Source organism: Paramormyrops kingsleyae, chromosome 11, assembly GCF_048594095.1.
Source record: "Paramormyrops kingsleyae isolate MSU_618 chromosome 11, PKINGS_0.4, whole genome shotgun sequence".
In the NCBI taxonomy this organism is placed as follows: Eukaryota; Metazoa; Chordata; class Actinopteri; order Osteoglossiformes; family Mormyridae; genus Paramormyrops; species Paramormyrops kingsleyae.
In genome coordinates, this window is record NC_132807.1 from 16,914,973 (window position 1) to 16,932,131 (window position 17,159).

The 17,159-nt window shown below is 49.0% G+C and overlaps 1 protein-coding gene across 7 annotated transcripts in view; it reads left to right on the plus strand.

Annotated features, from left to right (window-relative positions):
• The window catches only part of dennd4a (DENN/MADD domain containing 4A), a 46,487-nt gene that overhangs the window by 3,188 nt on the left and 26,140 nt on the right, over positions 1–17,159 (plus strand). For all 7 annotated transcript variants that reach the window (XM_023817229.2, XM_023817203.2, XM_023817218.2 and 4 more), the window contains exons 2-4: positions 14,579–14,910; positions 15,077–15,323; positions 16,716–16,785. In XM_023817229.2, coding sequence (XP_023672997.1) covers positions 14,588–14,910; positions 15,077–15,323; positions 16,716–16,785 — 640 coding nt within the window. In that variant the 5' untranslated portion in view covers positions 14,579–14,587. The remainder of the gene's footprint in view (positions 1–14,578; positions 14,911–15,076; positions 15,324–16,715; positions 16,786–17,159) is intronic.

The following is a 17,159-nucleotide window of genomic DNA, read 5'->3' on the forward strand; positions in this document are numbered from 1 at the left end:
ACATACACACTGAAATACTTTGAACAACTGGGATCTTAAGACAGGTTGCTTGCCAGGGAGAGAGTTATAAGATCAGGTGGAGAGAGGAGGATGGTTTCTAGGAGCCCCGAGTCCTTGGCAGAGGCTTAGAAACGTCCAGGGTGGGAGAGCAGCCCTGTGTGCCTGAATGGCGCCATGGGGTGAAGGGCCGCGCCAGCTGTGTGTAGGGCGTTCGGGGCCGAGCCTTGGAGTATCTCCTCCTCTGTTCTGCGTGACAGACTGGCTCGGTTTCTGAACGCTAACTTGGATACTTATTTATGTGACGGGCCACATAAACCGTGGATTGAAAGTGGGGGTGGATGGAAAGATTGAGCTCTCTGTGCTTCTCTGCCAGTGAATGGTGGGTGGAGTGTTGAAGTCTCATTACCTAAATGACATGCTGTAGCGTTCGTTCCAGGATGATCTGAGACTGGGATCCTATCCTCCAGTAAAACTTAGGGACCAGTGGCTTTACCAGACGAGCCCTCACTGGAGAATATGACAGGTAAGCAGCAGGGCAGCTTAAAAGATGCCAAATGGGGTAAAACCTTACGTATGACTGAGTTCCTCATAAGGATAAACACTCAAGATAAAGTATACAGCTGTGGATGGCTTTGATCACTTTGTCTTTGTCATGTCCAGCCTGACTATTGCGGAGTATAAAAGTGGATGTTTTTGTTCTGAGAAATCCAAATGCATGTTGTCAGCAGAAACCTGCCTTATTTTTCTGGGCTTTTGATGAATTAAGAAGCTTATAATTTACTTTATAATCAAAGTCCAAAGGTCAAGAAAAAAATCAAAGATCGAGGTGCAGGTTATGTTTTGTGGTTGGTCCCTTGATGGAGATGCTGCGTTATGATCAGGGAACCCTGAGACATGGTCATTTGGGCAATATCTTAGGAGTGTGTCCTCAGCGGGCATGGTTTTGGGGGTGTGGCCTCAGGGGGCATGGTCTTGGGGGTGTGGCCTTAGGGGGCATGGTCTTAGGGGTGTGGCCTCAGGGGGCATGGTCTTGGGGGTGTGGCCTTAGGGGGCATGGTCTGGGGGGGTCATCTTAAGGGGCATGGTCTTGGGGGGGTGGTCTTAAGGGTTATGGTCTTGGGGGGGGTGGTCTTAAGGGTTATGGTCATGGGGTGCCGCATTCAGAATGCATGCCAGTCCTACTGTACTACGGTGTACTGTGGTGACAAATATCTTTGTCGGTATTTTATTTTTACTGCCACCGCAAGACATGAAAGCATAATGCAATGAAGAAGGTGCTTTACAATGAAGTAAAAAGCATGTCACACTTCAGGTTGGTGTGATTAAGTGGCAGCGAGGAGAGCCCTGACTAGACTGCAGGTGATTTTACATTATCTGCATTGCGGTTCTGGTTATTTTGACACTGATATGAAAATGCATCCTTAGAAGAATGGACAGTTTCCAAATGAAGAGAAGACGGTAGATTCTGCTGGCTGTTCTCAGAGCAGCATAAAGTGGGCTTAGCTCTCCACAGTGTCTGACCCGGTGCTGTTCGACTTAGGGCCCGATCGGCGTGGTGTCTGACCTGGTGCTGCCCATCTTAGGGCCCGATCGCCATGGTGTCTGACCCGGTGCTGCCGGTCTTAGGGCCCGATCACCGTGGTGTCTGATCCGGTGCTGCCCGTCTTAGGGCCCGATCGCCGTGGTGTCTGAGCCGGTGCTGCCGGTCTTAGGGCCCGATCGCCGTGGTGTCTGATCCAGTGCTGCCACAGCTTAATTCACAGATGAAAAAGTTTAGACGGATTAATAAGGCAGTAAAAGTTTGAGCTGCGATGTAAACACCCCAAACTGTCTGGCTGCAGAATTAACTCGCAGGATTTGCTTAATTACAACAGCCTTGTTGAATTCCCAGTCTGACTGTGAAGCTGCTATGAAACTGTCCAGCTGATTGCACAACACTGCGGTTTAAATGGTATGTTTTGGTCAGCATTAACAGATACTGCGATGGATTATGTGTTAGTTTTACCCCGCAGCACTGCACTCATTGTGCTCACTGCACTTATTGCGGCCATTGCATGCTCTGCATTCACTGCGCTCACTGCATCCACTGGCCCAGTGGCTCCTGAGGCCAAAACCTGTGTTTAACAGGGTTTATTTACCATATTGGATTAGTGTGTTTTTTTTTTTTCTTTCAGATTTAAAGCAGTGTGACGTTTATGCATTCTGATTTATTTTTGAGATATTTTCATTTATCCATATCATCAGTAATGCACTAAGCTCAGAGGGTGCTGGGAGGCGGGGCTAACTTACGGGAGGCTGTCTTACGGGGATCATGTACTTCAGAATGCAATGATGGTGACAGGCCGCCCCCTTCCTGAGGGGGAACCTGATTGCCGATGAGATATTTTTGTCTGTGATGCCCTTAGGGTTACCCCTCAGCTTTGAGTCAACACCTGTGCTTCTTCCTTCATAATATGACAGAGGAGACAGAGTGCTCAAACTTTCGGTCTAAAAGCAGTAACACGGTAGAGATGAAACGCCACGCACAAGAATGCAACTTCCACTCATCAGATTGTTCATTTGCTCCAGTAGTACGGAGTACCGCAGCAAATTTTCTGGAGTGTTCTTTCTTTGGAAGCTGTTGTTATCCTCTTAATACCATAGGTAGGTATCCAAGGAAATGTTAGCGGTTTTGTGTAAATTTGGAACAATTTTACATGAATGCCAACCAAGCGATATCACCATGTTACAAATTATACATACACTACACAGAAAAATATTAAAATGGTAGTCTTCAGGTGAAATGTTGTAACATGTATTTTTAGCCATTTTGTTCTTACAAGAATCTCATTTAAACACAACCTTCACCTGGTCTGAAGATGGATGAATGAATCGATGGGGGAACAATCCCATCTAGAAAGGCTGAGGTGGTCCTGCTCAGTGTGGTTGGCGCCTCCTAGTGGTATTAACAGAACTAACCGTGGTCAGAAGGACCCGGCCAGCGATCACGTCACTGCAGCCTGTGTGACACGCGCTGTCCTTCTACAGCACAAAGCCACTGGTATTTTTATACACTGCCATCAGTGCTGGGAGGGGACAGTGTCGCTTTTTAAAGGAGGATGACGCACAACATGTGGCACCGCAGGTCAGGATGCCGTTTCTGTGATCGGAAGGTCGCTAGTTCAGACCCCAGTCATCAGAGTGATTGCCCTGTTGGCCCTCGAAAAGGCTCTTAACCCCCAATTGCTCCAGTAACTGACTGCATTAAAAAAGTTTCCGCAGAATAAATAAATAAAATGTAAAATCATTCCTAAAGATTTCATTTGATAGTTCATTAGCCATAACTCGTAACCAACCATTAGTGAGATGATTTTTACTTAAATGTTGAACTCATAATTTATGCTGGAAAAAAAGCTAAAGTGGATGGCATGAATCTCAGTGGGCAGAGCTGACGCCTCTCCACGCCAGGCTGGGAGGGCAATGCCTGTCCCTGTGCTGTGCCTGTGGAGTTTGCATTTTGTCCCTGTGTTGTGTGAATTTTCAGGTACTCTGGTTTCCAACTGCTCCAAAGAAATGCAATCTTGCATAAATATCTGGTTATGTAAATAAAAAATTGGTTGGAAGATGGACGGATTAAAACTGAAATAATATTTTTGCACATTTGAATGTGGAATTTTATGAAAGAAGCTCATCGTAAGTATGTAATATAATATTTGTGTTTTAGCATGGGACATGCTTTCAAAGCACCATTTAATGAAATCTAATAAAACTTAACTACACGTAATAATTCTTTGAATGAAAAGACTTTTGAGCCAAACGGTACATCATGGCTGAGCTGATGGCAGGTTGGGGAAAATGGCATCTCACTGTCACCAGGCTGCAGGGTGGTGTTACTCTGATGGGGGTGGTGGAGCCTCACTGTCACCAGGCTGCAGGGTGGTGTTACTCTGATGGGGCTGGTGGAGCCTCACTGTCACCAGGCTGCAGGGTGGTGTTACTCTGATGGGGCTGGTGGAGCCTCACTGTCACCAGGCTGCAGGGTGGCGTTACTCTGATGGGGCTGGTGGAGCCTCACTGTCACCAGGCTGCAGGGTGGTGTTACTCTGATGGGGCTGGTGGAGTCTCACTGTCACCAGGCTGCAGGGTGGTGTTACTCTGATGGGGCTGGTGGAGCCTCACTGTCACCAGGCTGCAGGGTGGTGTTACTCTGATGGGGCTGGTGGAGTCTCACTGTCACCAGGCTGCAGGGTGGTGTTACTCTGATGGGGCTGGTGGAGTCTCACTGTCACCAGGCTGCAGGGTGTCAGTCTGATGGGGGAGGTGGAGCCTCACTGTCACCAGCCTGGGTCATTATGAAGCCGCCTGGCTCTCAGACTCAGAGCTGTCCCCTTTGTCACCACACGCACGCCCAGCCGTCTCGACAAAGGGCGAGGAGGCTCTTTGCTGCTCATTCAGAAAGAATCCTCTTTTCGGGGACAGTTTGCCTCCGTCCTCCATCCTAGATGTCCCGTGATTCCACAGGGTTCTGGTTCAGGAAACATGGGTCAGCAGAGACCCCACTGCGGCTGGCCGAGTCTCGGAGGGAATACGTAGGCCCGTATCCTTGCATTCATCTGGCAGATACTCAGAGCTGCGGCCTCAGCTTGCACAGGGGGGTGGGCATCGGCTGCTTTTTTTCTGTAATAACCAGAAGCAGATGCGAGCCCAGATGCATTATGGGCGTTTTAATGGACTTATTTGTTTTGCCTCCTCTAAGCTCGGCTTGTTTGTCCATCCCATGATCCTTCGGCGGCTCCCAGCAGCTGCACTCATGTGGATTACAGGCTGCTTTCGCAATCGGCGTCTCGGCATCCCACGGCACTCACTGTCCTGGCCTTTAAATGGTCGGGGGCGGGGGGGGCGGGCCGCGTCAGCATGCAGGGGGGCAGCACCGCGGCGGATTCCTCCTGCTTCTTCCGGGGTTAAGGAGTCAGGGGCCGCAGGCGTGGGGAGATCTTTTTCTCCCAGAACCGCAGGAAGGCTCTGCGTTCTGGCTAGACAAACAAGCCGCATGGAGTGTTCAGATCTGCTCGGCTGGTAACATGGTGAGAGAAAAACAGCCACATTTGCCCACTTCAGGCCTATCCCTCTTTAACTATTCCTCAGCTGGTAGGATTACCGCCTCTTACTCATCTGCTCTTAAAAGTCACATTCAGGCTTTGTCTAAATCAAAAGTCCAGTTTTTTGAGAGTCAGCTTACAGCTCACATGTGACCCATCTGCTCCTCAGTCAGGATACGTGTCCCTCACGTGTAGCATGATTCAGCTGATTAATGGCCTGTGACATCACATAATGACCTCACTGAAGGGATTTCTGTAGTGATAGCCAGCCGATGTCATCAAGACAATACAGGGGTCATAGAGGGTTCAATACAGGGGACGTTACATAATCCTATGAGCTGCGTGTTGACATTCATGAAGGTTAATTTATTTCCAATTGTGTCCATTGTGGCCTTTGTCAACATGTTGGACATGTTGGATAGCACACTTACTAGGCACTCAGAAATACTAGTCAGAATGCGCAATCGGTCTTCCTATAGCTGCTTAAATGGCCTTTCCTCTTTTCAGGACAGTGTGGTTACAACCACAGGGCCAGCAGGAACATCTTCTCTCATGTGCATTGGTTGTGCAACCAAGAGGCTGCACAACCTCTTGTCTGTTGACATTAATGGCCAGTTTCAAGGGAGTATGGGGGCTTTAGTGTTCACTTTAATGGGAGGTTTGATGGGAGTATGGGGGCTTTAGTGTTCACTTTAATAGGAGGTTTAATAGGAGTATGGGGGCTTTAGTGTTCACTTTAAAGGGAGGTTTGATGGGAGTATGGGGGCTTTAGTGTTCACTTTAATGGGAGGTTTGATGGGAGTATGGGGGCTTTAGTGTTCACTTTAATGGGAGGTTTGATGGGAGTATGGGGGCTTTAGTGTTCACTTTAATGGGAGGTTTGAAGGGAGTATGGGGGCTTTAGTGTTCACTTTAATGGGAGGTTTGAAGGGAGTATGGGGGCTTTAGTGTTCACTTTAATGGGAGGTTTGATGGAAGTATGGGGGCTTTAGTGTTCACTTTAATGTGAGGGTTGATAGGAGTATGGGGGCTTTAGTGTTCACTTCAGTGGGAGGTTTGATGGGAGTATGGGGGCTTTAGTGTTCACTTTAATAGGAGGTTTGAAGGGAGTATGGGGGCTTTAGTGTTCACTTTAATAGGAGGTTTGAAGGGAGTATGGGGGCTTTAGTGTTCACTTTAATGGTAGGTTTGAAGGGAGTATGGGGGCTTTAGTGTTCACTTTAATGGGAGGTTTGATGGGAGTATGGGGGCTTTAGTGTTCACTTCAATGGGAGGTTTGATGGGAGTATGGGGGCTTTAGTGTACACTTCAATGGGAGGTTTGATGGGAGTCTGGGGGCTTTAGTGTTCACTTTAATGGGAGGTTTGAAGGGAGTATGGGGGCTTTATTGTTCACTTTAATAGGAGGTTTGAAGGGAGTATGGGGGCTTTAGTGTTCACTTTAATAGGAGGTTTAATAGGAGTATGGGGGCTTTAGTGTTCACTTTAAAGGGAGGTTTGATGGGAGTATGGGGGCTTTAGTGTTCACTTTAATGGGAGGTTTGATGGGAGTATGGGGGCTTTAGTGTTCACTTTTATGGGAGGTTTGATGGAAGTATGGGGGCTTTAGTGTTCACTTTAATATGAGGGTTGATAGGAGTATGGGGGCTTTAGTGTTCACTTCAGTGGGAGGTTTGATGGGAGTATGGGGGCTTTAGTGTTCACTTTAATAGGAGGTTTGAAGGGAGTATGGGGGCTTTAGTGTTCACTTTAATAGGAGGTTTGAAGGGAGTATGGGGGCTTTAGTGTTCACTTTAATGGGAGGTTTGAAGGGAGTATGGGGGCTTTAGTGTTCACTTTAATAGGAGGTTTGAAGGGAGTATGGGGGCTTTAGTGTTCACTTCAATGGGAGGTTTGATGGGAGTATGGGGGCTTTAATGTTCACTTTAATGGGAGGTTTGAAGGGAGTATGGGGGCTTTATTGTTCACTTTAATAGGAGGTTTGAAGGGAGTATGGGGGCTTTAGTGTTCACTTTAATAGGAGGTTTAATAGGAGTATGGGGGCTTTAGTGTTCACTTTAAAGGGAGGTTTGATGGGAGTATGGGGGCTTTAGTGTTCACTTTAATGGGAGGTTTGATGGGAGTATGGGGGCTTTAGTGTTCACTTTAATGGGAGGTTTGATGGAAGTATGGGGGCTTTAGTGTTCACTTTAATATGAGGGTTGATAGGAGTATGGGGGCTTTAGTGTTCACTTCAGTGGGAGGTTTGATGGGAGTATGGGGGCTTTAGTGTTCACTTTAATAGGAGGTTTGAAGGGAGTATGGGGGCTTTAGTGTTCACTTTAATGGGAGGTTTGATGGGAGTATGGGGGCTTTAGTGTTCACTTTAATGGGAGGTTTGATGGAAGTATGGGGGCTTTAGTGTTCACTTTAATATGAGGGTTGATAGGAGTATGGGGGCTTTAGTGTTCACTTCAGTGGGAGGTTTGATGGGAGTATGGGGGCTTTAGTGTTCACTTTAATAGGAGGTTTGAAGGGAGTATGGGGGCTTTAGTGTTCACTTTAATAGGAGGTTTGAAGGGAGTATGGGGGCTTTAGTGTTCACTTCAATGGGAGGTTTGAAGGGAGTATGGGGGCTTTAGTGTTCACTTTAATAGGAGGTTTGAAGGGAGTATGGGGGCTTTAGTGTTCACTTCAATGGGAGGTTTGATGGGAGTATGGGGGCTTTAATGTTCACTTTAATGGGAGGTTTGAAGGGAGTATGGGGGCTTTATTGTTCACTTTAATAGGAGGTTTGAAGGGAGTATGGGGGCTTTAGTGTTCACTTTAATAGGAGGTTTAATAGGAGTATGGGGGCTTTAGTGTTCACTTTAAAGGGAGGTTTGATGGGAGTATGGGGGCTTTAGTGTTCACTTTAATGGGAGGTTTGATGGGAGTATGGGGGCTTTAGTGTTCACTTTAATGGGAGGTTTGATGGAAGTATGGGGGCTTTAGTGTTCACTTTAATATGAGGGTTGATAGGAGTATGGGGGCTTTAGTGTTCACTTCAGTGGGAGGTTTGATGGGAGTATGGGGGCTTTAGTGTTCACTTTAATAGGAGGTTTGAAGGGAGTATGGGGGCTTTAGTGTTCACTTTAATAGGAGGTTTGAAGGGAGTATGGGGGCTTTAGTGTTCACTTTAATGGGAGGTTTGAAGGGAGTATGGGGGCTTTAGTGTTCACTTTAATAGGAGGTTTGAAGGGAGTATGGGGACTTTAGTGTTCACTTCAATGGGAGGTTTGATGGGAGTATGGGGGCTTTATTGTTCACTTTAATGGGAGGTTTGAAGGGAGTATGGGGGCTTTAGTGTTCACTTTAATAGGAGGTTTAATAGGAGTATGGGGGCTTTAGTGTTCACTTTAAAGGGAGGTTTGATGGGAGTATGGGGGCTTTAGTGTTCACTTTAATGGGAGGTTTAATAGGAGTATGGGGGCTTTAGTGTTCACTTTAAAGGGAGGTTTGATGGGAGTATGGGGGCTTTAGTGTTCACTTTAATGGGAGGTTTGATGGGAGTATGGGGGCTTTAGTGTTCACTTTAGTGGGAGGTTTGAAGGGAGTATGGGGGCTTTAGTGTTCACTTTAATGGGAGGTTTGATGGGAGTATGGGGGCTTTAGTGTTCACTTTAATGGGAGGTTTGATGGAAGTATGGGGGCTTTAGTGTTCACTTTAATATGAGGGTTGATAGGAGTATGGGGGCTTTAGTGTTCACTTCAGTGGGAGGTTTGATGGGAGTATGGGGGCTTTAGTGTTCACTTTAATGGGAGGTTTGATGGGAGTATGGGGGCTTTAGTGTTCACTTTAATGGGAGGTTTGATGGAAGTATGGGGGCTTTAGTGTTCACTTTAATATGAGGGTTGATAGGAGTATGGGGGCTTTAGTGTTCACTTCAGTGGGAGGTTTGATGGGAGTATGGGGGCTTTAGTGTTCACTTTAATAGGAGGTTTGAAGGGAGTATGGGGGCTTTAGTGTTCACTTTAATAGGAGGTTTGAAGGGAGTATGGGGGCTTTAGTGTTCACTTTAATGGGAGGTTTGAAGGGAGTATGGGGGCTTTAGTGTTCACTTTAATAGGAGGTTTGAAGGGAGTATGGGGACTTTAGTGTTCACTTCAATGGGAGGTTTGATGGGAGTATGGGGGCTTTATTGTTCACTTTAATGGGAGGTTTGAAGGGAGTATGGGGGCTTTAGTGTTCACTTTAATAGGAGGTTTAATAGGAGTATGGGGGCTTTAGTGTTCACTTTAAAGGGAGGTTTGATGGGAGTATGGGGGCTTTAGTGTTCACTTTAATGGGAGGTTTAATAGGAGTATGGGGGCTTTAGTGTTCACTTTAAAGGGAGGTTTGATGGGAGTATGGGGGCTTTAGTGTTCACTTTAATGGGAGGTTTGATGGGAGTATGGGGGCTTTAGTGTTCACTTTAGTGGGAGGTTTGAAGGGAGTATGGGGGCTTTAGTGTTCACTTTAATGGGAGGTTTGATGGGAGTATGGGGGCTTTAGTGTTCACTTTAATGGGAGGTTTGATGGAAGTATGGGGGCTTTAGTGTTCACTTTAATATGAGGGTTGATAGGAGTATGGGGGCTTTAGTGTTCACTTCAGTGGGAGGTTTGATGGGAGTATGGGGGCTTTAGTGTTCACTTTAATAGGAGGTTTGAAGGGAGTATGGGGGCTTTAGTGTTCACTTTAATAGGAGGTTTGAAGGGAGTATGGGGGCTTTAGTGTTCACTTCAATGGGAGGTTTGAAGGGAGTATGGGGGCTTTAGTGTTCACTTTAATAGGAGGTTTGAAGGGAGTATGGGGGCTTTAGTGTTCACTTCAATGGGAGGTTTGATGGGAGTATGGGGGCTTTAATGTTCACTTTAATGGGAGGTTTGAAGGGAGTATGGGGGCTTTATTGTTCACTTTAATAGGAGGTTTGAAGGGAGTATGGGGGCTTTAGTGTTCACTTTAATAGGAGGTTTAATAGGAGTATGGGGGCTTTAGTGTTCACTTTAAAGGGAGGTTTGATGGGAGTATGGGGGCTTTAGTGTTCACTTTAATGGGAGGTTTGATGGGAGTATGGGGGCTTTAGTGTTCACTTTAATGGGAGGTTTGATGGAAGTATGGGGGCTTTAGTGTTCACTTTAATATGAGGGTTGATAGGAGTATGGGGGCTTTAGTGTTCACTTCAGTGGGAGGTTTGATGGGAGTATGGGGGCTTTAGTGTTCACTTTAATAGGAGGTTTGAAGGGAGTATGGGGGCTTTAGTGTTCACTTTAATAGGAGGTTTGAAGGGAGTATGGGGGCTTTAGTGTTCACTTTAATGGGAGGTTTGAAGGGAGTATGGGGGCTTTAGTGTTCACTTTAATAGGAGGTTTGAAGGGAGTATGGGGACTTTAGTGTTCACTTCAATGGGAGGTTTGATGGGAGTATGGGGGCTTTATTGTTCACTTTAATGGGAGGTTTGAAGGGAGTATGGGGGCTTTAGTGTTCACTTTAAAGGGAGGTTTGATGGGAGTATGGGGGCTTTAGTGTTCACTTTAATGGGAGGTTTAATAGGAGTATGGGGGCTTTAGTGTTCACTTTAAAGGGAGGTTTGATGGGAGTATGGGGGCTTTAGTGTTCACTTTAATGGGAGGTTTGATGGGAGTATGGGGGCTTTAGTGTTCACTTTAGTGGGAGGTTTGAAGGGAGTATGGGGGCTTTAGTGTTCACTTTAATGGGAGGTTTGATGGGAGTATGGGGGCTTTAGTGTTCACTTTAATGGGAGGTTTGATGGGAGTATGGCGGCTTTAGTGTTCACTTTAATGGGAGGTTTGAAGGGAGTATGGGGGCTTTAGTGTTCACTTTAATGGGAGGTTTGATGGGAGTATGGGGGCTTTAGTGTTCACTTCAATAGGAGGTTTGATGGGAGTATGGGGGGTTTAGTGTTCACTTCAATGGCATGTTTCAGCCTCCCTCTCCTGCATGGGTGTCTCTGTGTAGGCTTTGTGCTGGAACAGTCATTAGCAAAATACAGTAATTCATTAGTTAATTGGTTTGATTTTTTCCATCCTAAGATGGCAGCCTGCTTTGTATGTCTGAGAAAATAGCTTTTCCAGCTAAGCTTCTGTTTAAAGGAAATAAGGAAAGTCTTCAGGTGAGATGCTTAATATATGCATCTGTTGAATCTTGCCATTTAGCCCACGGTTACCATGGTTACCTATCAGAGGGACTGAGCATCTCAGCGAGTGTCTTCCTGGCCTCAAAGCTGAGACCTCTCGGCGAGACACGTTTGGCCCAATTAGACTGGGCCGTGGTTTGAGTCTGTGTGTGAGTGACGGTCCTCTGATCGGGATGGCTGTGCTTCCTTTATGTGTGACCTGCCATTTGCCCCAGGTTTGAGTCTGTGTGTGAGTGACGGTCCTCTGATCGGGATGGCTGTGCTTCCTTTATGTGTCACCTGCCATATGCCCCAGGTTTGAGAGGTCATGCTCCTCCCCGGGAGCTCGTGTCTGCTCTCAGATAAAGGAAGCGATTCAAATCCTCACTCAGATGAAGCCGATTTTCAGCGTCTGAGAGCCTGGATTCCGAAACGGAGGCACCTGTGAGTCTCCCGTCCGTGGAGAAAGGCTGCCTTTTCTAAACAGTGTTTGCAAAGAGAGTAAAGCGTGGCCAGACAAGCTGTGCTTCCTCCGGCGAGGAACCCCCCCCATTCTGCTTGCTGACTCACTGTCCTGTGCGGCCTTGGTGTGGGGAAGTGCTTATTTTAACATCTTAATTCGCATCTCAGACCTTAATGAGAGACTCACTGTGCTGGATTACATTACTTCCTTGTTCACTAAATATAGTAAATTATAAAACTATGATTGCATAACCATGGTCTCCAGCCTGTTGGGCTGTGCCTTATGAGCGGAGCCTGTGCTTTGATGATGTTTTTCCCGATGTCTCGTGGCATCTCTGCACTCTAAGTGCCCCCCCACGCGCCCCCATGTTCAGGCAGCACCTGCGACTTTCTGTTTTTTCCCATCAATTCCTGCAGCATCTGAGAGGTTGCATGGGGATTTTTTCCACTGTTGCCATGGTGAGCGTTACCGCAATCGCTTGTGTCACTGGGGGGGGGGGGCACCGAGGGAGGCCACGTCCATGAGGGCCTGTTACCATGTTTCTGAGTGGTGGGGTCCATATGTGGTCACCTGCCTCTTCTAAGGAGTGGAAGCGAGTGTGTTTGACCACGCATGTCTGGTATATGGCATACATGCTAACCTTGGTGTGATGTTGGAGCCAGAAGGTCCTGATGCATTAGCCAAAAAATATCAGCATTGTACAGGAAGTATCCCAGAATGCTGTGCAATTGCACCCTTGTCTGTTCTTAACCAGTGAAATTGTGGTTTGAAAAGTGGTTTGAAGTGAGGGAAATGGATCATCCATCCATCCATCCATCCATTTTCTGAAACCACTGAATCCCAACTGGGGTCGCAGGGGGGACCGGAGCCTATCCTGGGAACAATGGGCTCAGGCAGGAACCAACCCTGGGCAGTCGCTAACACACCACAGGGTGAAATGCATCATCTTTTTAAATAATTTTTTCAACAGTGAACATGCAGGTTTTACAATAATGTGTCAGGAATTGGTTTATCACCATAATTTGTCTTGCTTTTAGCTAACAGCTAACACATGATGATAACTACCTGCCAAGCCGTGCAACCGCCAGCAGACAAACAGATGTATCGGTGTCCAAGAACAATATTTGCTATCCTTTTATGTTGGTTAAGCAGCCATACTGAGAAGAAACTGTTTTTCTTTATTTGCTTTAATCCACATTTAATTCACTTTACAGGCAGAAATACCTGGACTGCTCGGTTTCTAAAAAAGCCTCTATCTTCTGCCCAGTAACAAAGGCTGTTTTCTGTGCTTCAGAATCAAAGATGAATCCCCGTGTTTGTTCTGATTTCCTGCCGTGGTGCTGTCCTGATCAGGCTTTACTGTGAGTCTAGCCAATTATCTAGAGCTGAACTACTTCTCTGCCCCTTACTGTGACCTAGGAACACTCTTAGCGAACACTTGCAGAAATTAAAGTGCACTGTTTGTTGGCATGCAGGGCGGTGTGTTGGAAATGGAATGGTCTCTCAGCCGGTGTGCTTTCCGGGTCTCCTGGTACCTGTATCCTCGGCCATGTGAGTGTGACAGGGAGACAGGAAGAGTGCATCCACTCAGGGGGTCTCACCACTGTGCTAATGATGCTCAGTGAGGTTATGCTGAGTAGGATTCCTGTCACTTTGCAGTCATGCTGGGGGGGGGGAGGGGGGGGGAGCTCATTGGAACAGGCCAGCTTGCTAAATTAGGAGATGTGGAACTTTCCAGCTAATTTATCCCCCCTCTCCGCTGTCATTTCTCATGAGGAACATGGAAGAATGTTGCTAGAGGGGGGCTTGTAACGTCCTGTGCAGTTAGGGTGTACTCTCTGCTCTCAGTCCTTCTGTGCCAGCACTGTATTTCTTTTGTGTCACGGTCCCCAGGCACCTGCACTCGCACCATAAACTGCACTGTTGTTTCTGCTTCCCAGAATGCCACACGCAGGGGCCGGGAGGGCAAGGAACTGTGCTGCATGTTCCTGGGTTGCTGGATGAGATTGACAATGAATGGATGGATGGAGTAACTGTGGATAATTTGTGACGAACGGCCTTTGCTTAGGTTCGGGGGAGCTCCTGACCCTGTGCTGGGGGCCCGTGCTGGGGGCCGGTGTGGGCCCTGCTGACCCCATCGGTGGCACCTGTGTGTTTACAGCTTGCGGCCTGGCTGCAGTGTGCCCCGCCCTCACAGATGTCTGTAGCACTTTCCCGTGTAACAAAGGGGACATTTGGCCGATGGCTCATGCCCTGAGAGATGGCCACGGGAGACGACCACGGGACGTCGTGGACGTACATAAATCAGGCAGGGTGACGTGTCCAGCAAAACCTCTGCCAAAGCTGGGGGGGTGACGTGGGAACTGCACCCTTGCCTGCCAAGGGGGTGCCCCCCCCTCCCCCCCGGCATCTGGCAGAAGCGGTCACTGGGCCTCACGCTCACTGCAGCTGTGTCCGGCAAAACAATAGGGTCCCACATTTTCCGAAAATCTGCTTCTAACCTATCCATTCTGCTTCATTAGGAAGGGAACATGGCTGCAAATACAGTGTGCTTCACTGCGGCTCTTTGTGTGACAGACATGTGCAGCTCTGGCGCTGTAATGATATACATATGTGCAGTAAGTGCTCTTAGGGGCTTTCATTTGCAGGGTGGGCCGGTCAAGGCACGTGGGGGTGTTTCCACTCTCTGTCACCCACAGTGTCCTCACAGTGCCACCACCAATCTCTGCTCCCCACCAAGCAGGTCTACTCTGAGGTGCAGGACCTGGGGTTCAGCATTGAGCTGTACGCACACACCCAGGGATACACGTCCATTCGGCCCCCGCCTTCATCCATGCACACCTGCCCCCTCCTCATGTGCAGACCCCAGCCCTCCCTCACCTCTCCACTCCATCTCACCGCAGACCTGCTCCATGGGATGGAAAATGATGGAGGACAAAGGCCCTCGTGTTGCAGACTACTTCGTGGTGGCTGGCCTGACGGAGTCGTCCAAGCCCCTGGATGAGGAGATCCACTTTGATGACGTGTGCCACAAGACAGCCCGGCCCAAAGCCCCCATCACAGATGTTGCCGTGGTGATGCGCTCCCTTGGAGAGGAGGTTCCTCCAGGCTACATCTGTGTGGAGACCACGCCCTCGGGGCTGTCGGCCGATCTCAACAGCGGGAGCCTCATGGGGCCCCAGGTCTTCCTCTGCTACCGTAGAGGCCGGGACAGACCGCCCCTGACCGACCTCGGGTGAGTGGGGCTGTCAGGATCTGACCAGCGTCTTTTGACCACTGAGTTGTGGTTGCCAGGTTGTAATCGCCAGGTTTTGTACATCTGGATCTGACTGCCTTTCCGTCTTTCTACTCATGGATTTTTGCTTGTGTACTAAATCTGGCCCCTCCCCGGCCCCCTTCAGTGTGCTGTTTGAGTGGAAGGAGCGGCTGAAGCAGGGCTGCCATGTCATCCAGATGACGCCCTCTGGTCGGTCCGCCAACATCAGCAGCACGTCATCACAGCGCATTTACATCACGTACCGGCGTGCTCTAGATGGCGCCGCCCACGCCCCGCTGGCTGTCACCGACATCTGCATCATCATCCCCAGCAAGGGCGAGACACCCCCCCACACCTTCTGCAAGGTGGACAAGAACCTGAACAGCAGCATGGTGAGCTGTGAGATTGCAGGGCAGGGATGGGGCTTTGCACGATTGGATGGCAGAGCAGGGGCTGGGCTGGCAATCACAGGGGCACAGCAATCACCCTATTGGAGGGGGTAGCTTGGCTGTTTATTCACCCTCCGCTCTGCCTGACAGCTGCCAGCATCCTCATCATCACAGGAGCTGGGAGAGGGGTTATGGTTAGGGGTCAGGGAGAGGGGTTATGGTTAGGGGTCAGGGAGAGGGATTAGGATTAGGGGTCAGGGAGAGGGGTTAGGGATCAGAGAGAGCGGTTAGGGATCAGAGAGAGCGGTTAGGGTTAGAGGTCAGGGAGAGGGATTAGGGTTAGGGGTCAGGGAGAGGGGTCAGGGAGAGGGGTTAGGGATCAGAGAGAGCGGTTAGGGTTAGAGGTCAGGGAGAGGGGTTAGGGGTCAGAGAGAGGGGTTAGGGATCAGGGAGAGGGGTTATGGTTAGGGGTCAGGGAGAGGGGTTAGGGATCAGGGAGAGGGGTTATGGTTAGGGGTCAGGGAGAGGGGTTAGGGATCAGAGAGAGCGGTTAGGGTTAGAGGTCAGGGAGAAGGATTAGGGTTAGGGGTCAGGGAGAGGGGTTAGGGGTCAGAGAGAGGGGTTAGGGTTAGGGGTCAGGGAGAGGGGTTTGGTTAGGGGTCAGGGAGAGGGGTTATGGTTAGGGGTCAGGGAGAGGGATTAGGATTGGGGTCAGGGAGAGGGGTTATGGTTAGGGGTCAGGGAGAGGGGTTAGGGTTAGGGATCAGGGAGAGCGGTTAGGGTTAGAGGTCAGGGAGAGGGATTAGGGTTAGGGGTCAAGGAGAGGGGTTAGGGGTCAGAGAGAGGGGTTAGAGGTCAGGGAGAGGGGTTTTGGTTAGGGGTCAGGGAGAGGGGTTAGGGTTAGAGGTCAGGGAGAGGGGTTATGGTTAGGGGTCAGGGAGAGGGATTAGGATTGGGGTCAGGGAGAGGGGTTATGGTTAGGGGTCAGGGAGAGGGGTTAGGGTTAGGGATCAGGGAGAGCGGTTAGGGTTAGAGGTCAGGGAGAGGGATTAGGGTTAGGGGTCAAGGAGAGGGGTTAGGGGTCAGAGAGAGGGGTTAGAGGTCAGGGAGAGGGGTTATGGTTAGGGGTCAGGGAGAGGGGTTAGGGTTAGAGGTCAGGGAGAGGGGTTTGGGGTCAGTGAGAGGGGTTATGGTTAGGGGTCAGGGTTGGAGTTCAGGGAGAGGGGTTAGCGGTCAGGGAGAGAGGTTATGGTTAGGGGTCAGAGAGAGGGGTTAGGGTAAGAGGTCAGGGAGAGGGGTTAGGGGTCAGGGAGAGGGTTACGGTTACAATTAGGGTGGTTTGGATGGTACTGTGACAATGGTGATCTGATGAATGCATTTCTTCTTGATTTTCAGTGGGGCTCCTCAGTTTACCTGTGTTATAAGAAGTCTGTGGCTAAAACCAACACTATTGCCTACAAAGCAGGTTAGTGACCCACATCTTGCCATTGGTTCTGTAGATCAGGTGCACAGGGGTCTCTGAATGGCCCGAGTGCACATTCATGTGTGGGGGCAGTTGTATGGGAATGTGGGAGCATAGGTCTATAATTACAGGAGCTTCGGATGTGATAAACCCCACAATGTTGGGAGCCTGTTCCTCCGGTACATCATGGGGGCTCTGAGATCTGCACAGATCTCATTTGGAAGCATTCCTCCTAATCCTGGGTGACTCCATCTTCCCAGACTTGCGTGGATCCCTGGCAATATCTGTGACATTGACTGCTTGGTTTTCTCACGTGGTACAAAGGCTGCGTTCATGAGTCTGGCAGCCCAGCAGTAAGAATGATCATGAAGCATCCT